Source organism: Schistocerca nitens, chromosome 5, assembly GCF_023898315.1.
Source record: "Schistocerca nitens isolate TAMUIC-IGC-003100 chromosome 5, iqSchNite1.1, whole genome shotgun sequence".
Lineage (NCBI taxonomy): Eukaryota > Metazoa > Arthropoda > Insecta > Orthoptera > Acrididae > Schistocerca > Schistocerca nitens.
In genome coordinates, this window is record NC_064618.1 from 396,756,473 (window position 1) to 396,778,280 (window position 21,808).

A 21,808-nucleotide genomic window follows, 5' to 3' on the forward strand; every position below is an offset into this window, starting at 1 on the left:
GTATTACTTTTTCTGTGGTAAACTGAACACATATTTTCTCTGTTGGTTCATCTACCACACAGATTATATCATCAGTAAATCTGTACCAGTGAACAATTTTGTATCCTTTCTTTTCAATGACTATCATATTTTCTATGTGGCTGGTGAGTATGTTTGTCAATGTTCCTGATATGTGGAATCACACTGGAGGGCCATAATTTTGTTGGTGATATTACTGTTCAAATTGGAAGTAATTTTAGGATGTGATTACTTTAAACATTTGGTATTTTTCTCTAAAATTGTTTGTGGTTAGTCTGTTGTATCTCTGTGGGTTCTCTTCAATTAGTTTTATTGTGCCTGCAGTTGGTATTGAGGCGCACATGTTCTCTATATCAAAAGAAGTGAATGCTGCTGTCTGTGGTACATGTAAGTTTTTTTTATTTTTGATGTAAGTTCATTTGTATTTTTCGCTGTTGTGTTGTTCTTCATTTTACAGTGTTGTGAAATGATTTTGTTCATGTGTTATACCACATTCCACATAGTTTGGTGGTGCATTCGTGATATTGGTGGCAGCTCTCACTGGAATGCATCGTTTGTGAACTTTGGATGTGCTTTAAACTTCTTTTGTGTGAAATGTTGTTTCCGTTTCACTCTCACTTGCTAGCTGACACTGATAACAACTGATCTTTTCAACAGCTCGCCGTAAATGCTAGGCTAAGGAATCCGACAGTCTATTGTTTCTTTTAACCATATCTTTTTTAACTGTAAGGGCTCTGTGTTTGCAGTTATACTTTAAGCATGACATTTAATCCTGATTGATCATCAGTAATAAACTTGCACTTTTAAAAGTATGCTCAGTCATGTATACAAACTTTTCCTAGTGATAAACAAAGATAATATGCAACAACATACTGTTGTGTTAACTTCTTTACTCAAGAACTCTCTGTAACTGGCATGCTGAAATTAGACTGACCATTAGTGTACTACTGTTTGTATTATTTGAATAGTGTGCTGTCTTTGTGGTGATGGTTTTGCATCAAATATTGCATGTCATGATACAGGACAACAGGACAGAAACTATAGCAGTCGGAATATTTTGATTTCTCCAATATGGGCAAGAAACAGATATTAATGTCGTACACACTTCAACATGGTGATAAGAAAATGATCTGAACAACTAAATCCACCAAGTAAAAATGGGGAATATGCCTATAGCTCTCATGTTGTGGGATAGTTAGGATGAGTGTTTTCTGTGATGCAAGAAGACCTTCTCCTCAACAAATAGATAAAACAGTAAGTAGCTGGTTTAAAGCAAGGTTTCTGGAACAACTGTATAAAAAATAAGTGAGAACGGGGTCTGGAAGCTGCTGTTGTCAAAACATGGAGTCTCATCCAGTTATAGATATACGGGGATGAAGTACTTAAGGCAGCAGCCTCAGTGAGTTGCGAGAACAAGTGAAACTGCCTCTCTGAAGTCAACAATGAATTTTGTGTGCATAGTGTTTGAGTGATTCGAGCTGAGAAATGCATTACTAGAAGCAGCCGTGGCCATGCATTAAGATGTGTACTCACATGGAATTTTCTTACAGTTATGGGAATTAATTACATGACTGCTAATGAGGTATACTAATTCATGGTCCTAGATAGAAGTAGGATGGTTGTGATAAGGAATTAGTTTAAATGTTATGGCATACAAGAATTTTCAGTTTGTTCATTTATAAAGGAATAGACATGTAATAACAATAAATAAAATTAATTACTGTAAATTTTTACCTCGCTAATAAACCTTATCTTCATGTCTCACAAGTCCTAAATTACGAAAAATTCACAGTCCACAAAGAAACAGACTGGAGTGTCAGCAAGGGAAGCTGTAGTCTGTAGGCTGCTTAGCACATATCTTACAACCAATCACAAAATGCAAATTTGTTTACAGCTCTATGGCAACACCTGAGTGTTGCTGTGCCTACAGTTTTTATTCCGCCTTGCAGCACATTTCATTCGAGAGATTTGCAGACCTTATTGGTAAGTTTCCTTATTTTCATCGTGATCATGACTTCTTATAGCAAAGTGAAAACGAAATCTGAATACAGAGCTATGCTGAATGATGAAGCACATGAATTTATGTACAGATTACTTTTTTACTTTGAGGGGGAAAGTGAAAATGGTGTTCCTTTGCAAGCAGTCAGTAAAGTAATCAACTATGCCTGCCATTGTCAGGAATGGAGAAAGCAATCTTTATGTAGCTTATCAAAATTTTAAATTTTTACAAATATCTTTTACTGCATAAATTGCATTTATATAAAACAGTTTAAAAATGTAGCCTAGCCAATGAAAGATATGTGTAAAAAAGTTTTTAAATTTTAATAAAAATTGTTTAAATTTTAGTAAAGTAATCGACGTTGAATATTTATTAAGTGACCCTGAAAAATGAGAAGGAGAGTGGAAATTCAGCTGGAAGCTCTAATCGTTTTATATTTCTGGGAAAACAAGGAAGAGATAGTTTTGTGTGATAAATATTGAAAGTTTCAAAGAAAATGCAATTATCCAGCAGAAAGAGTGTTCAGAGCATAGAAAGCTTATTGTTCCTCTGTTGGGAAACGATTTGTTTGCAGGCAGTACAACAAACCTTTCCATTAGTTTAAGAAAAATCGGCAACAGCTGGAAAAGCTTGTCAGGGAGAAAGACAAACTCGACAAACAAAATATAATTTTATAGTAGAAGGTAGTTATTACTGGTAAACAGCTAATAAGAGTCAGTGGAAATGTGTAGTTTTGGTGTCTTAAGTATACTGCTAAGATAACGGTAGAAAAATCAAGGAACGTAGCATCTGTCCATACTTAAATTAGTGAAATAATAATGTTTTAGATGTTAATTTTGCATGCTATGTGGAAGTAGAATAGTAAGTTTACAATTGTGAGTTTATATTCCTGAATATTCATCTCATATACAAGCAGTACTTTGGTCCCCAAGCAACTTCAAACCAGCCTTGGGTGACTTATCTTCAAGCTGTTCCTATGAAGGGATTTGCTGTAAGGTGCTTTGTTGATTTTCCAATCCAAAGAACTCTAGAAATTAAAATGAAGATATGAATGTTGATATTCTTACAAAAGTTTGTTACTGAGTTGGTTAGAGTTTTTGTAACAGAAAATGCACTATACCATTCTGTTAAGTTAAATAAGAGAACTGTAACCGCAAGGAAGGATGAAATTTTGATTTTGCTGAAAGAAAAGTTGATGAAAAGGTACAAGCCACAGTAAATGCAATATGAATTCACTAATTAGCACAGTTCCATGATACCATCTCCCACCAAATCATTGTGACCTCAATGGCAATGAACTTGTCTGGTCTTATGTTAAACCTGATGTCTCAGTGTGACATGAAACATGTATGCTGTGAGACATGAAGATACTGGTGAACCATGCCATCATGTAAATAATGCCAAAGGAATGGAACAAGATCGTGGCTCAAGTTTGAAATGAGATTAAAAAATCAAATGAAAAAGAGAGAACTAGAGAAGAAACTATACCAAATACAACAGTTCCTTTATCATATGTTGAGGACAGCAGGAGGGAATATAGCAATGCCAATACGGTCATGCCACCAGAGTGTAAATATGATTACCATGATTTTGCAGTTTCCACTCTCCCACAAGAAAATTGGAAAATTGAAGGTCAATAATCAAAAGACCAAATGGCGCCCAGTTATTTTGCAATGATGTTCGCTTTCTTGGTGATACAATTTATAATAATGTATTAAAGTGTCATATAAATCTCTATTAGAACAACAGATGAAGATTCTTTAACATTCTAAAATTCTTAAAAGCTACTGCCACCATTCATAGAGCACTCATAATGTTGTATACAAGAATATTAACATATAAGGAAATTATGAAATCTATTACAGTAACTGGTATCACTGATGAGGTACGTACATATTAATGTGTTGGGCAAGTATAGTGCGATGCAATAAAATTCTTAACAGCTAATGTGATTATATGGGATGTCAAAAAACTATTTTAAATTATAAATCTAATTGTCTGATAACCAGTTATAACATATCCTTCTAAAAATTGTTGTAGGTGGAGACCGAGTAGACAGTAAAACTTTTTGAAGATTATGAAACGTCCCCTTTCTTAACAATTATACACGAGACTGTGCTTATCCTGACACACAATATTTTTAGCGCAACGCAATCTGACTTTCAAAAATCCATACAAAAGAATGGCCCTGACTAACATTAACCTATACGTTTCACAAATCACTTACCTCACAAAAATCTTGGTTACTCGAGCTACTGCAATAAAGAGAGCGCCACTACTGCCAGCTAAATAAAAGATTCAAACTACTGAAGGCACTAACTACTGATAGGCATAGTTAGCAAATGAAAGATTTTAATAGAGAACAAACAATGTATTTACCTTAATAGTCATAATATATATAGCAGTTCATGACAAATATAAAAACTCCGCCATTTCTCTCCCCACATCCACCACTGCTGGCGGCTCACCTCCAACTGCGCAACGCTACGCGCTGTTAACATCCAGCTGCCCAACACTACGCGCTGTTAACATCCAGCTGCCCAACACTACAATGGCAAACAACAATGCAAACTAGCCACAGACTGCACATAGCACAGCCAGTGATTTTCATACAGAGCGCTACGTGGCGTTACCAATAAGAAAACCTAAACAGCCTACTTACAATTATTTGAAGATTATTTGAATCTTGGTGTATACCAATTTGTTTTAGCTCCATTATCGTAATGGTGAGTTTATTCCCTGACTAGAAGTTCTCTGTTGTTGCTTTCGATGTAAACTCTACAAACACAAATACACGGACTGACGATTGTCGGTACTCTCAGCTTTATAAGCAGAAGTCGACAGTACTCCATAGGACCCTCCTCCCATATTATATGACTTTTTTATGTCCAAAATGTCCGGTCTTTATTCGTCATTTCATAAATACGTTTTGTGGATTTTGCTGTCACTCATGACTGCTGAAAACCAATTTATATACGCAGTGCGATCATCAGAATCGGTCTGAAGAGCTTTTAAGGGTGTTGCAGTGTAGACCATGCTTAGAAATAATTATTAAGAAAAAAATTCGGTATGTTGCGCTGTTTCCCAGTCAATTAGGATTGAAGTTAGCCAATCAGGGCGTTGCGTGCTCAGATACAATTAGTGTCTCATAATGTAGATGATACCGCACGAGACTACTTAGCTTTTGACTCGGGTTCGATCCCATTTCCAGCCTGACGACTCTTAGGAGAGGCACCAAACAACATTTGTTTACGAAAAAAATTTCGTTGATACTTCCCAATGGTGCTACACATCGTTTATGACTGATCATGCTCCTGAGGGCTGGCAGCACGTAGGTATTCTGCAGCATTCGTGTGAAATGTGTTTTGTCTAGAAGCTAGTCATCTGCTCTACGTAAAAGATCTGAGGCTGAGCTTTTAAAGCAACTTTCTCCACTTAGAGAGACTAATTATTGTTGTTTTCTTGGTGAAAATCACTCCATCAACTTACTGGGGTAGGCAGTATGTAGATGCAGCACACATAGTAGATGCTGATAATACAGTGAAATTTTGTTGTTTCAGGGCCGAAAAATTCAATAAAACGACGCCTAGCATCGCCAGGAAGCGAGAGCAAATGTTTTGTCTCTAACAAAAGTTGTTTTCCATGACATGCCCTACCACCCCTACATGTTTGTCACAATAACTTTGAAACACCCTGTATATAATAGTGTAAAGAGTATAAATGTAGATGAAGAGGTTGAAAAAATCAGCAAACCAGTTGCAAACAAAGGTCTATTTAGCCCTTGACCTAGGTTTCAATATTTCTAAAAATATCTTCTTCAGAAGGAGTGGTCCTTGTTACATCACATGGTGGTAAATCTCCTTCTGAAGAAGATATTTTTGAAAATATCGAAACCTAGGTAAAAGGCTCTATAAATTTCGGTTTGCAACAGGTTGGCTGATTCTTTCAGCCTGTTCAAATGTATACAGTTGCTGAATAGTAGCCATGTTTAAGATATTGATAAGTGTAGTTATTTCTGATGGTAACTGAGGATGGTGTAATGAACACCATTAGATCAGTATTTACATCATTTGCAGACTTACAATTATAACCATTACAAGTTGTATGTTTTTTGGTTGGTTAGTACCTTCAAGTACAAGTGGCAAGACCAAAGCATTGAGGGGACATTTTATATCCTATGCCTCCAATGTTAAATTATCGAAATTTGTGACCCATTATCTTGGAAACTTTTTAAGATACTAACTTACAATTTTCCATAATTTTGAATACACCTTTCTAGATACACTGAACTAGAATTATTACTAAAACTGTATTGTGGGGTATGTTACATTTTTTTCAGACATTCAGTTTTTTGACAGAATTTTGTAAATAAATGAACATGAAGACAAAATAACTCAGGATATTTTAATTATTCTAGTTCCATATGTGTTGAATCCAACACTTGACATGCTGTGAAAATTTCATGTCTCTACCAGCAGTACTTTTTTAGACAATGGGCCATTTATTGCAAAAAATTTAGTTCAGAGATACTGAGGTTTAAAAATTTTTTATTACGAATTCTTATACAGACTTACATTTTTGCGTCTTTTATGCACTAGAATTGCCCTCGCCCATAGTCTGTGTCTTCTTCAGTGTCACAACAGCCCAGTGCTTGCCTCCTCCTTTTCTTTCTTGCTTCTTTTGTCATTTGCTGAGCAACTAACTCTGCTTCATGTATACGAAGTTCACCAATTCCCACAGTCCTGTCCAAATCTTACCTTTAACTTCTGCAGAACCTTAAGTCTTACGTAGTTCCCACCATTAAAAGTTATTACAGCATCAGAAATTGCTAACTTTTAGAGTCATAAGGCCAGCAAATACATTTTTAGGCACATGGCACCATACAACATTATTGAAGGACTCATTCACATTCTGGGTCTTCCCATGTAAACACTTCTTTAGTAGCTCTAAGTTTTGTCAAATCTCTGAAATAGGTTTGATTGCCTCCATTACTGCCAAAGAAAGAGAATGTTTATGTGTAAATTCATGCAGAGTGCCAGGAAATTCAGCTTACCTATGTTTACACCTAGTGTTTGGTGGAGGTGGACACAAAGCATGACATGGCTTTTCATCAGTTGATATTTGATGAAAGAAAGTGCTCCACACAGCTCTTTTCATCTTCTCTAAATTTTCATAGTTATCTCTAATGGCCTTCCCATAATATTCCTCATATCCTCATAAAGTTTAACTTCACCACCACAAAGAGGGCAAGAGACAGTTTCAGAAAGAACTTGTGTAAGCATTTGCAGATAAATAAGGACGTTGTGCATAATACACTCCTGGAAATGGAAAAAAGAACACATTGACACCGGTGTGTCAGACCCACCATACTTGCTCCGGACACTGCGAGAGGGCTGTACAAGCAATGATCACACGCACGGCACAGCGGACACACCAGGAACCGCGGTGTTGGCCGTCGAATGGCGCTAGCTGCGCAGCATTTGTGCACCGCCGCCGTCAGTGTCAGCCAGTTTGCCGTGGCATACGGAGCTCCATCGCAGTCTTTAACACTGGTAGCATGCCACGACAGCGTGGACGTGAACCGTATGTGCAGTTGACGGACTTTGAGCGAGGGCGTATAGTGGGCATGCGGGAGGCCGGGTGGATGTACCGCCGAATTGCTCAACACGTGGGGCGTGAGGTCTCCACAGTACATCGATGTTGTCGCCAGTGGTCGGCGGAAGGTGCACGTGCCCGTCGACCTGGGACCGGACCGCAGCGACGCACGGATGCACGCCAAGACTGTAGGATCCTACGCAGTGCCGTAGGGGACCGCACCGCCACTTCCCAGCAAATTAGGGACACTGTTGCTCCTGGGGTATCGGCGAGGACCATTCGCAACCGTCTCCATGAAGCTGGGCTACGGTCCCGCACACCATTAGGCCGTCTTCCGCTCACGCCCCAACATCGTGCAGCCCGCCTCCAGTGGTGTCGCGACAGGCGTGAATGGAGGGACGAATGGAGACGTGTCGTCTTCAGCGATGAGAGTCGCTTCTGCCTTGGTGCCAATGATGGTCGTATGCGTGTTTGGCGCTGTGCAGGTGAGCGCCACAATCAGGACTGCATACGACCGAGGCACACAGGGCCAACACCCGGCATCATGGTGTGGGGAGCGATCTCCTACACTGGTCGTACACCACTGGTGATCGTCGAGGGGACACTGAATAGTGCACGGTACATCCAAACCGTCATCGAACCCATCGTTCTACCATTCCTAGACCGGCAAGGGAACTTGCTGTTCCAACAGGACAATGCACGTCCGCATGTAACCCGTGCCACCCAACGTGCTCTAGAAGGTGTAAGTCAACTACCCTGGCCAGCAAGATCTCCGGATCTGTCCCCCATTGAGCATGTTTGGGACTGGATGAAGCGTCGTCTCACGCGGTCTGCACGTCCAGCACGAACGCTGGTCCAACTGAGGCGCCAGGTGGAAATGGCATGGCAAGCCGTTCCACAGGACTACATCCAGCATCTCTACGATCGCCTCCATGGGAGAATAGCAGCCTGCATTGCTGCGAAAGGTGGATATACACTGTACTAGTGCCGACATTGTGCATGCTCTGTTGCCTGTGTCTATGTGCCTGTGGTTCTGTCAGTGTGATCATGTGATGTATCTGACCCCAGGAATGTGTCAATAAAGTTTCCCCTTCCTGGGACAATGAATTCACGGTGTTCTTATTTCAATTTCCAGGAGTGTATCATTACTTTTACCACTGTCACCCATTTCTAAAGTTACTTTCCTTTTCGATGCACTAGGGGGCATGCTCACTTTAGAAACATTATCGTGGTTTCCTTCACTGCTACACACGTGTATTCAAGTACTTCAGAAGAAAATGCAGGTCTCACATATCTGTTAACCGCAAATTTGCGTTTCTTGAAGTTACTTTTAGGCTTAATTAATTTATTTGCGTATAAAAAGCAATAGAAGTTAGCTTACTACAGAAATAGCCGATAATCACACTACTTTCAACGAAAACTAATATCAGAAACAAAGGACTGATTTGTTTATTCGTAATGCCAACTTCTGAGACGTAGCAGTGGGCACAAAACAAAGCAATTCACAGCTTTCTAGACTGTGTAGTTCCAAAGATATGAGTGCTCAACTGTGGCAGTATATACGTAGCCGCGATATTTGACAGCCATACCTCAACTTTCCAAATGTTATTTGAAGGTCCCACAATTGTCTGATTTTAATGTACTATATGCCAAAATGTTATGGAGTAGAAAGCAGAAAATGTCAAATTTCAACGAATTTCACGTACAATGTCCCGTTAATGCTTATTTTCCCCTGGACAGCAGGTAAGACGTTGAAGTGTGATGTGTGATCGGAAAACGGTTACTCTATACTGATGAAAGAGCGAGGAATTTCTGGCGAAAAGTGAGCAGAAAGTACCATAGAAAAGAGCATCGACACAGACTGAAGTAGAGCATCATGTACCTACGAAGGTCGTTTTTGGTCAAAATTGAGAACTAGGTGGTAGAACAGAAAAACAATATCACAGGAGAATGTAGGAGTGACATATGATACAGGCGATCAGGATTTGTTGACACAAACTGGGCAGTTGTATGTAGACTGCGACAGCACACATCCTGAGGAATACACTGCGCTGCCTACAGAAGTAAAAGAAGATTCGCCAATGCAGGACGTGAATCTTCAGCAAAAACAGTTCCAGACTAAGAGCCAGTTCGTACAGGAAAAGACAGCTACTACAAAGAAGTAAATAATAAACACAGACCTGAACAGATCCGCGACAGAGTTATGAAAGCATAGAGAACGTTATGCAACTCACTAGACAGGAAGAACCGTTAATGATTTCTACAGCGTTAAGACATCTAGTAAGTTATACATACAGAAGGGGAGAATATTGCGTTTCCAGTACCTGATTTCGTCGTTAGAATCCATCTCAGAGTGAACAATCTGCCAGCGGAAGTGAAAATACTGGAGAAGTTACTTAAGCAGGTTTATGCCAGAATAAACAAATCATGCCCTAATGGAGATAAAGATAAGACAGCTTGATGTCATGAGAAGTGTCAACGTATTGCTTGAATCTAGGAGAGTGCCAGAAGAGATGCAGTCAGATCTATTGCGCATCCAAGAACCGTACACGAAGGCAGGAAAAATACAGGGTGGCGCAGATGGATCGGGTGGTTTTGAAGTGGACTGTACGTCTGGAGGGGGGAGCCAGGTTTCGGCGACTTCGTCCTGTGGTGGGGGGGGGGGGGGGACGGGAAGTTTCAGTTGCAGGCTGGCAGTCAGTCGCGATGGCTACGTGGTCCGTTGAGCATCGTGTTTTCGCAGTGGAAGAGTTCATACGCAATAACGAGTCAATTGTTGCTGTGACGCGTGCCTTTCGCCGGCGTTTCAACATCCCACCTCGCGGTAGTGTTCCTAAGCGAGATACGATATTGAGTTGGGTGCATAATTTCCGCACTACTGGTTCATGTGCTCCAAAATGGACGCCTAGACCGCCAACAATAACAACGCCTGAGAACGTGGAGCGTGTGAGACGCGATGTCACTGCGAGCCCACGTCGATCAACGAGACGTCGTGCTCAAGCTCTTGGAATGTCACGTCGGAGCCTTCAAAGGATTCTTAACGAAGAACTGAAATTCCACCCCTATAAAATCCTGTTGGTACAGAAGATTCTCCCAACAGACCATCTTCAAAGGCTTCAGTTTAGCCAACAGATGTTGGAGTTATTGGAAGATGTAAACCTGATTATCATGATGTCTGACGAGGCTCACTTTCACATTAACGGATACGTAAACAAGCAAAATTGCCGTTACTGGGCCGACACTAACCCAAGAGATCTACACCAACGGCCTCTCCATAGTGACAAAGTGACGGTTTGGTGTGGGGTTTCTAAGGTAGGGATAATTGGTCCTTACTTTTTTGAAAATGAAAGGGAGCAGGCGGTTACTGTTAATTCGCAGCGTTATGTGAACATGATTGAAGATTTTCTTCTCCCACAACTTGAAGAGAACAATTACGACATGGGCAATATGTGGTTCCAACAAGACGGGGCAACTGCACATACCGCTAGGATATCAATGCAAGCTGTACGCGCTCTGTTCCCTGGCCGTTTGATTTCCCGTAATGGAGATGTCCATTGGCCCACTCGCTCGCCGGACCTCACGGTATGTGACTTTTTCTTATGGGGCTATTTAAAAGCAAGGGTCTACATGAACAAACCCCGGACCATTCAGGAGTTGAAGGCAGCAATTCACACCGAAATCACATCAATTCCTGGTGATGTGCTTGAGCGGGCAATGCGGAACGTTAAGGACCGACTCCAAGAATGCGTCGCTCGAGAAGGAGGGCATTTGATGGATGTAATTTTTAAAAACTAACATTACTATTTTTTTGTTAATAAACTTCCATTGTAACTACACGTTTTGCACTTTATTTCAATCCAATACCTTTACAATTGACAGTTTGACAAGTATTTTAAAACCACCCGATCCATCTGCGCCACCCTGTACATAGTATGCTAATAACAGCCCAGGTAGTCCCAGAAGGCCAACGTGCTATCGCAGCAATAATAATATTTAACAAGGTCATGACAGTGACAAAAATATCACAGCACTGTTCAGAAAATCTACGTGGAAATTTAACTATAAGGGAGAGTTGCATCCTGGTTTCCACGTATTTTCAGTTTAGTGCTGAGATCGACGAGTATCTGCTAAGACTAAGGGATTTTAGTTACCTAGAATGAACTAAGTCACTTGTCTATTCCATTGATTGCAAATGCGAAGTCAGTATTGTGGCTTAGCAGCCTGACTGATGACCATGGATGACAACTAGAAGAAGCCATTATTGAGCTCAGCTTACAGGTATTGAATGCTCCACACAATCGGCCAACCTACGAAGGGGGGTGGGGGGGTGGGGGGGGTGGGGGGGGGAACGTCAAATTCTGACGTCACTTTAGCAAATACGGCAGCCGTGTGATGCGTGAAACGCTGGAAGTTTGAGAATGGAATGATATCAGTTGATCACAGTATCATACACTGTACCACCACTGAAAGGGAGATCCAAGACGGCACAGAAAACGTGCATGTAAGGCCCAAATACAACATCAAGGATGCTAATTGGAAAGAACTAAGGAGAGTGTTTCAGTGTCCGGGAAGTCCATCGCTGGACGATAATTTACATATCAAAGAACAAGAAGTGGCAGTGGCTATACATAGAGTACTGAAAAGGAAAAAAAATGTGAAAGGACTCCTGCTGATGTGATACGAGCCCTATGTGACCAATTAGATAGTTGCTTTTGCGCGAACTGTACAACGAGTGTCTCTGGCAAGGAAGGATCCTTGCACCGTGGAAGAACGCTGAAATGGTAATAATTAGTAACGGGAAAGATAGGGATCCAATGATACCCAAATCCTACAGACCAATTTATCTTTTCTACGTTATCGGCAAGGTATTTGAAAAACTATTATGCAAAATATTACAAGATCATAGACTGTTACTCGGGATGAGCCCTCACCAACACGGGTTTAGAAGAGGCATGTCAACTAAAGACTCAATTAATAAGGCTATTTCGCTAGTGACAGACAGTCATTCTACGTACGCTCTAGCGATGATGACTGATATTACTGGCGTTTTCGATAACCTATGAAGGCTGTCTTTCTTTGTCGCATTACGGATTTTCAGTGTCCAGAAGCGCTATTAAACTTCCTGAGAGATTATTACCATGAGCGACATTCTTCTTTAACATGCCCAGGAAAGAAAATAACGAAGACAGTAACTAAAGGTTGTCCACAGGGAATCAGTATGAGGTCCAGAACTTTGGGATGTGGCACCGGAGCCCATATTACGGAAGTTACATGACAACGGTAACATAAGTGGGCTTGTGGCATTTGCAGATGACGTGCTGTTCGTTGCAATTGGGGACTCCAGAAAAATTATAGAATACCCACGAACTTGAGGGCTGGTGTTGAAGTGTAAAATTGTCACTGGCGCCTCACAAAACAACGTAACTCCTGCTGAAATGGAACCTAGTAGGAAACTGTAAAAGAAAATGAAATGATGTAACGATTAGGAGGAGAACAGTAACTGGATATCTTGAGGTATTTCTGGACGAAGGTCGTAACTTGGCACATCATTTAGAGGAAGCAGGCAGAAAGGGTACAAACTTCATGAATAAAATTATACCCATTGAATATAGGTAACTTCGGCTTACCTTGAAAACAATCAGTGTACTACCAACGTGTATTAGCATCAGTTGTAGGATATGCTGTGAGCGTTTGAGCTCATGGATTGCAGCTAGTGAAGCCAGCCTCTTTAGTGAGAAGAGTTCAACGAGGAGTGCTACTAAGATTAGGGAGACGTACTGCATTACCCCGAATAAACCTTTGTTAGTAATTCTAGGGATTTGCCCACTGGACTTGGAAATTATGAAAAGGGGAGACTTTTAATGGTAATAGAAAAGAAGTCGAATGGAAGTGTGATAGGTGCTTGGAACTGAGGACATTTCTAAAAAGGCAACGAAAGATCACACATTACTATGGCATCAAAATGAACGAGACATTTCATGCATAGGCAGGAAAACATACTAAATTCTCCCCAACATCAGGGAGAGATTAAAAATGTGATTTCTTGACCCGTTGAGTGGATTGATACAACACTTGACTAACCGTTATGGCCCGTATGCCACTTATCCGTATAAAAGCAGAAGACAGATGAATGATAGCAGCGCCTGCGGCAATGTGTGCACATCAGAACACACATTGTGAGGTTGCACGCTTTGTGAAGATGCGATGGATAATGGACGTCAGCTATTAAGGACGTTGGAGCCCAAAGCAGCATTAATGGGCGAGTCGACTTGGCGCATTTTGGACGATACTGCAGCCGCAGTATCCAGAAAGGCCATGGAAGACTTCACGAGGCATTCACCCATAAGTCAGCATGCTGGCATCCAGGCTACATAGCATACTCTGCAAATGGAGAGAAGGCAACTGAGGTCGGTAACCACCGACTGAAATAGTGTCCCAAGAATCTACATCGTGTTGGTGCAAGTGATGACGGAAGTGTGGACTTGAAGATGTGACAGTGATGCATGGAATTACTTGATGCGATGGAAATACTGCCGATGTGCTGCTTGATGCCCAAGGAATCCAGAAGACAATGGCTCTTGACCAGGGTAACATGAGGGCAGATCCAATAGCAGAAACATCCACCTACAAGTTACATGCACCAAAATAAATGAAGAAACAGAGAACAGATTCTGTAGTGCTTATAGTACTATTAATAGTTGGGTATCTGGTTAAGGGCTTTATTATAGTTTTATAGAGTAGAAGTATTTTTAAAAGCTAAATATTAGAAATAAATAGTTAATATATATTTTATTACTGTCCAAGGATATGTAATTTGTATGGCCGATTTTAGCTTCTCAGATAATAGGCTGTAATTATGACGAATAAATAAATAAATATGCTGATAGGCATAACACACTTAGTGATCCAGAATGACCGTGCTGAAAATATCAGGTCGTTAAATTCGTGACGTGGTTGTGGGAAGACCGTTCGATGTAGGAAAAAAAACCAACTAACACATTGGTGTGTGTACATATTACAGTACCACATATAAAAATATCTGCAATTATACCCATTGTATATAGGGTAGTCCAAAATAATGTTACCGCTGATATGGTATTACATAAGTTTAAATTTTCTTTTGTTGCAGACTAGAGGAGACCATCCGACTTACTTTGGAAAAGAGAAGAAAGGTAGTAATTGGGATAGAAATGTTTGGGTCATTCTCAATAATGAGGAAAAAAGTTTCAGCAATGATTTCATAACTATCCTCCAAGACATATACAAGGTCGAATGCATGAAAAATTTGTGCACATCATGTCTGTGAACAGTGACTGTAAAAGAAACAGTGGACGTCCAAGAAGTATTCTAATGGAAGATAGCATCATAAATGTCAAGGAACAATAGTTATGAGCCCAGGAACGTCAAGTACCAGATTAGCATTGAAAACCGAAATTTCGAGGACAATTTTCCGCTTCGATCTGTGAATGAAGCTGTACCATATTCAAAAGACACAGGCCCTATCTCACGCTGATAAAATTTCTCATGTACGAGCTGCAGAAATGTTGATAGATATGACACACGTAGACCCTAACGTTGGGTTCTTTTTGTCTGAGAAAGTCACATTTCATGTCAGCGCAAAGTGAATAAGCACAATGGTCATTTGGAGTTCATACAATCTCCATGAACTAAGAGAGCACACTCGATCCTCACCTAAAATAACGTATGGTGCGGTACTTCGAAATTTGGAATACCTGGTCCACTTTTTTTTAATGATCAGATTATAATGGGAGATTCTTATCTCGATGTGTTGCAGAATTTTGTGGTTGATAATCTTCCCCACTCTGTCGTATCATCAGGTTACTGTCAGCAAGATGGTGCACCATCATAATATTCCTTAAAGGTTCGACATTACCTTAATTGAACATTTGGTGGATTCTGCATTGGAAGAGGTGGATCTTTGACGTGGCCAAAACTGTTACCGGATATGACTCCATGGGATTTTTGGCTATGGGAAATGGTGAAAGAACGTGTGTATGCAGTAAGACCTACTGACGATAATGACGGTAAAGAATGCACAACACGAGTTATCCGCTTATGGATATGTGTGAACGAGCTATGGTTTATATGGTGAAAGGACTTTTCACGTGCATTGGGAACCTAGGTGCACAGGTCGAAGAAGTGCGCTAGCTTCATTTGGAAATCTGAATTAAGCCCAAAAATAAAAGTCAGTATCATGTAAGTAATAACATCTTTTTGCACAGCCCCATACACAACCTGATGATAAAGCAAACCACTCTCAAGGCATTGTCGGATATCAGTATAACTTTGAATATGTACACACTATCGCCAGGTATGTAATGATTAGAGCTGCAAATCTCTTTGACAGGTAGAAACGCCACTATAGTGCATTAGTCTGTTAGTGTTTATGTTGTTATGAGGCCTCGTAGTATGTAAAAATGAGTGAACATCGTCATACAATGAATGATCGTTGTGAAGGACACAGTGATGCTGCGTACTCATGTGAGACAGCGTTACCACACTCTGACAGAATTTGAAAGAGGTCTCCATATCCTGATGTCAATGCATCTGCCTGCAAAGATGTTTTGACGGTGGGAAACGTAAACGATTAGAGGTAGCAATTGTACCATTCTCCTCATTTTGCTGCCTACTAGTCTTACATTAAAACAAATTTGGGTTGAAATGGTTTCAAGTCTAACTAAAGGCTCCTGTAGCTTTATACGGATATTTTGCAGATTTTTAGAAGTGTACTATACTGACTGGAACATTGTGTGAGAAAGTGTAGAGATCTGAAAGGGCACTATTTAGATTTTTTCCTTAACTTACAAAATATTATATGTTACGGCGTAAAGTCAAGCGCCATCTCGGCAGTCGGGAACGACAAAGAAGAGAAGGCTGTGAGAAGAAGTCAGCCAATCGCACGCTGACTGACTCCCTTCCACGACGACAACGCGACAGCAGTGGCCCTTATGTGAAGAGGACATAAGCGCCATGACCGACTGGTGACGTCCAGTTCGATAGCAGCGCCAACGTTAGCGACGTGGATAGCAGTTTCAAGATTAGCCACTTCGATAGCAGTTCAAGAAACAGTTTGTCAGTTAGAGATCAGCAGTCATTGCAAAGACTGATTATATCGTATGTCGCCATCTGCTTGCGACACATCTGTGTAATTGTCGAAGTTAAGTGTTGTTATTTTCTTATTGCAATAAAACTCATTAATACGAGTTATTTGATCGTTTGTCTAGCGAACCGAGCAGACAGGACTCCTAGACACAACAAGACTGACGACGAGGCTGGACGAAAGACTATTTTTCATTGTGAGGCTGAGAAACTTTTCTCCTTAACCCTAGTGGTACCAAAGCATTTTCCATTATGCACATTACCAAACGAAAAAGCGAACTTTTTTAATTGAGGTCGATGTATGGTAACAACTTACTTTTTAATGAAGTACTAATGTGTAGGGAAAATATCGTTTAGCACACTCTTAGCAATATCAAGCCACTTCCAATATAATGTACTATCGAATGTACAATGACCACAGAAAAAAAAATTAAATGCATATTTCGTTAACAGGTGTTGACTTTTACTCACAACGTATTTATCAAAGAAATACTGATGTGTAAGTAAAGTCCTGAACATGAAAATATTGAATAATAAATTCAATTGGGAAAATGACGTCTACTACACTAATAGCCATTAAAATTGCTACACCACGAAGATGACGTGCTACAGGCCGCGAAATTTAACCGACAGGAAGAAGATGCTGTGACATGCAAATGATTAGCTTTTCAGAGCATTCACACAAGGTTGGCGCCGGTGGTGACACCTACAACGTGCTGACACGAGGAAAGTTTCCAACCGATTTATCATACACAAACAGCAGCTGACCGCCGTTGCCTGGTGAAACGTTGTTGTGATGCCTCGTGTAAGGAGGAGAAATGCGTACCATCACGTTTCCGACTTCGATAAAGGTCGGATTGCAGCCTATCGTGATTGCGGTTTATGGTATCGCGAGATTGCTGTTCGCGTTGGTCGAGATCCAATGACTGTTAGCTGAATATGGAATCAGTGGGTTCAGGAGGGTGATACGGAACGCCGTGCTGGATCCCAGCGGCCTCGTATCACTAGCAGTCGAGATGACAGGCATCTTATCTGCATGGCTGTAACGGATCGTGCAGCCACGTCTCGATCCCTGAGTCAACAGATGGGGACGTTTGCAAGACAAGAACCATCTGCACGAACAGTTCGACAACGTTTGCAGCAGCATGGACTATCAGCTCGGAGACCTTGACTGCGGTTACCCTTGACGCTGCATCACAGACAGGAGCACCAGCGATGATGTACTCAACGACGAACTTTGGTGCACGAATGGCAAAACGTGAATCCAGGTTCTGTTTACAGCATCATGACGGTCGCATCAGTGTTTGGCGACATCGAGGTGAACGCACATTGGAAGCGTGTATTCGTCATCGCCATAATGGCGTATCACCCGGAGTGATGATATGGGGTGCCATTGGTTACACGTCTCGATCACCTCTTGTTCGCATAGACGGCACTTTGAACAGTGGAACTTACATTTCAGATGTGTTACGACCCGTGGCTCTACCTTTCATTCGCTCCCTGCGAAACCCTACATTTCAGCAGGATAATGCACGACCGCATGTTTCAGGTCCAGTACGGGCCTTTCTGGATACAGAAAATGTTGGACTGCTGCCCCGGCTAGCACATTCTCCAGATCTCTCACCAACTGAAAACGTCTGGTCAATGGTGGCCGAGCAGCTGGCTCGTCACAATACGCCAGTCACTACTCTTGATGAACTGTGGTATCGTGTTGAAGCTGCATGGGCAGCTGTACCTGTACACGCCATCCAAGCTCCGTTTGACTCAATTCCGAGGCGTATCAAGGCCGTTATTACGGCCAGAGGTGTTTGTTCTGGGTACTGATTACTCAGGATCTGTGCACCCAAATTGCGTGAAAATGTAATCATATGTCAGTTATAGTATAATATATTTGTCCAATGAATACTCGTTTATCGTCTGCATTTCTTCTTGGTGTAGCAATTTTAGTGGCCAATAGTGTACTAAACTTACAATTTTTAGGTTAAGTTTAACTGAAAATTTTAAAACGTTCCTGAAAAATGGCAGAATTCATTAAAAACGATAAATATTGTCTAAAAATATAAAAAAAACTGTCTAGACTACAATATTTTCAGAAGGAGGTACTGCAAGGGTTAAACAAGTGGTGCAGACGCGCACTTAAGTTTAGTGAGACTTGACTAGTAGTGCTTACTAAAAAATAGGCGCGCGCCATCTCGTTGAACCTGATGATCGCGTTGTAGCCAGTTGCCTCGGGCTGGATGAAGCGCAACCACGGCATGGCGCTGAGTTTGCCTCCAGCCATGTCGAAGAAACGTGACCGCGTGTTTATCAGGTCTAGCAGCGTCTGTAGGCGCCGGTCGTTGCGCGGGAAGCGGTACCCTGCACAGTGCAACGGCCAAACCTCAGTCTACCGCGCTCTCAGCATTGCTAGCAATACTTATACTATTTTCATACCTTGTTTGTAGCTTTTAAAATGTGTTCCTTTCAGCCGGCCGAAGTGGCCGTGCGGTTAAAGGCGCTGCAGTCTGGAACCGCAAGACCGCTACGGTCGCAGGTTCGAATCCTGCCTCGGGCATGGATGTTTGTGATGTCCTTAGGTTAGTTAGGTTTAACTAGTTCTAAGTTCTAGGGGACTAACGACCTCAGCAGTTGAGTCCCATAGTGCTTAGAGCCATTTGAACCATTTTTTTTGTTCCTTTCATACTCTTCATCACATCGATTAATATGTCATTTTCTAGCCTTAGGAGGTGTATCTTACTTATCAGTTAGTTATCGAGGTAGACAATTCTGGGTTGCCTCCCCGGTTTAGACGGTAAATGCCAAACCGCAAATTTATTGGTCTGCGTTCATGGGTGTCCGCAGGGAATTAATCTACAGAGGCCAAGATTCTAAAATTGTTCTTCTTTTATGTAACTGTTTAAGTTTGTTTGAGAACAGGTCATGCACGAATGACTAAGTTTGGAATGAAGCACACACAGTCCATAGTTATTCAGTCAATGTTTTTTGAAGGTAGGAGGCACTTATGCCTAAGATATAAGGACATTTCAAATGTTCAAAATGTGTGTGAAATCTTATGGGACTTAACTGCTAAGGTCTTCAGGCCCTAAGCTTACACACTACTTAACCTAAATTATACTAAGGTCAAACACACACGTCCATGCCCGAGGGAGAAGTCGAACCTCTGCCGGGACCAGTCGCACAGTCCATGACTGCAGCGCCCTAGACCGCTCGGCTAATCCCGCGCGGCTAAGAACATTTTATTAGCACATTCTAAGGCAGTTACGTATCCAACGAGTTAGGAAATTGGTCTCACTCGAAGTGGAAATGGTTGCGAAAACATACTTTACCTCCTAGTAACAAATAATCCTGAGCAAGTAGGGACAATCATGACGGATACAGGGCTAGTGACGACCAAAATAGCCCCATACGTAACAAGACGAACCATCACAACGTCCACATCCCCCAAAAATCAACGCAAAATAGATCTGTTTTAAAAAGCAGATAAAAATTCGCTTGACGCCTTCCTAAGGGACAGTTCACTCCTTCCAAACTAACTATGTTAGTTTAGACCATATATGGCTTCAACCGGAAGAAGTAAATGTTCAAATGTGTGTGAATTCCTAAGGGACCAAACTGCTGAGGTCATCGGTCCATAGACTGACACACTACGGAAACTAACTTATGCTAAGAGTACCACACACACCCATGCGCGAGACCCGAACTCGGTTCGCAGAAGAGCTTCTGTGAAGTTAGGAAGGTACGAGACGAGGTACTGGCAGAACTGAAGCTGTGAGAGCGGGCCGTTAGTCGTGTTTGGATAGCTTAGTTTCCAGGGCACTTGCCCGCGTAAGGCAATGGTCACGAGTTCGAGTCTCGGTCCGGCATGCAATTTTAATCTTCCAGGAAGTTTCACAGCACTTTTACCATGTAACACTGAATATAGTCCCAGAAAACCATGATGGTTCACTTATCTGACTAGTGCAGTAGAGAAAGGCTCTGTTTCCTTGTGGGAACCGGAAGCGGATGTCGGGCAGAATACTGCAACCGTGTTCATACTTTTCTGGGTTCTGGAACTGTCCTTTTCTGTAGATCGATAAGAAGAATAGCAGGAAATGATGGTCAAGAGATTGGGACATTTCGGAAATGTACTGGAAGGTTCACAACTGCCACCAAAACCGGTGTCGTGAAAAGAAAATTTTATAATTTCCCGTAAACAACCAAACAAACACAAGTTATGTAGCTACTGCTGAATCCACACAGTTTTCAATTGCACTCGGTAAAGCTACGTCTGCGGTTTAGTAGAATCACAGACAATTTCTAGAGATGCATGAGAATTTTGTAATTGGAAAATTCTATACTCCTGTCTCCAAGGAATAGCAAGTGCCACCTCTTGCCTTGTAACGGAATTATTCGGCTTACGTTATTGTACTAATCGTTTAGATTAGTGTAAAAAATTAATGAAGTGAGTACGTATTTTTTTCTTTTTTGTGCTTTTTTCTTTTTTCTCTGTTAACGTCGCTTGTCCTGGATTGTAATGATGCTGTACACTGAAGAGCCAAAACATTATGAACACTGCCAACCGCGATGTTAAATGTCTCCTGATGGCGTTGCGGGCACGTGACACTGTAAGGAAAAAATTTAAAATGAAAAGAGACGAATGAGTAGTCATTACAGCGAAGATACGAACCGCAAATGCTGAAATCCGCTGATATAAGAGGTCTTTACAAAGGGCACATTGTTATGGCCCTGCCACTGGAAAAAGAGACTCTCTGAAACGGCGAAGCTGGTCACCTTCTACGACTACTATCGTGAGCACATATGGAAAGTGGTTGATGGATGGTGAAGTAACGAGTAGGCCGTATGGTATAGGACGACAACTTGCTCATCACATAACGTTGAGATCGGAGGTTCCACCATTGTGTAATTCAAGAAAGGCAGCGATCAGTGCCAGATCTGACAGAGTACAATGCTGGTGCAGGCACAACTGTTTCGGAGCTGACCATCAAAGGGAATTGTTGAACATGGAGTCCACATCACACAGTCAAGTGTTGACCCAATGACGTCTTCAGTTATGACTGCATCAGGCACAACTTCACT

At 41.4% G+C, this 21,808-nt stretch overlaps 1 protein-coding gene across 2 annotated transcripts in view; it reads right to left on the bottom strand.

Moving 5' to 3' along the window:
* The window catches only part of LOC126259543 (methyl farnesoate epoxidase-like), a 209,319-nt gene that overhangs the window by 65,045 nt on the left and 122,466 nt on the right, over window positions 1-21,808 (bottom strand). For both annotated transcript variants that reach the window (XM_049956421.1, XM_049956419.1), the window contains exon 4: window positions 18,903-19,090. In XM_049956421.1, coding sequence (XP_049812378.1) covers window positions 18,903-19,090 — 188 coding nt within the window. The remainder of the gene's footprint in view (window positions 1-18,902; window positions 19,091-21,808) is intronic.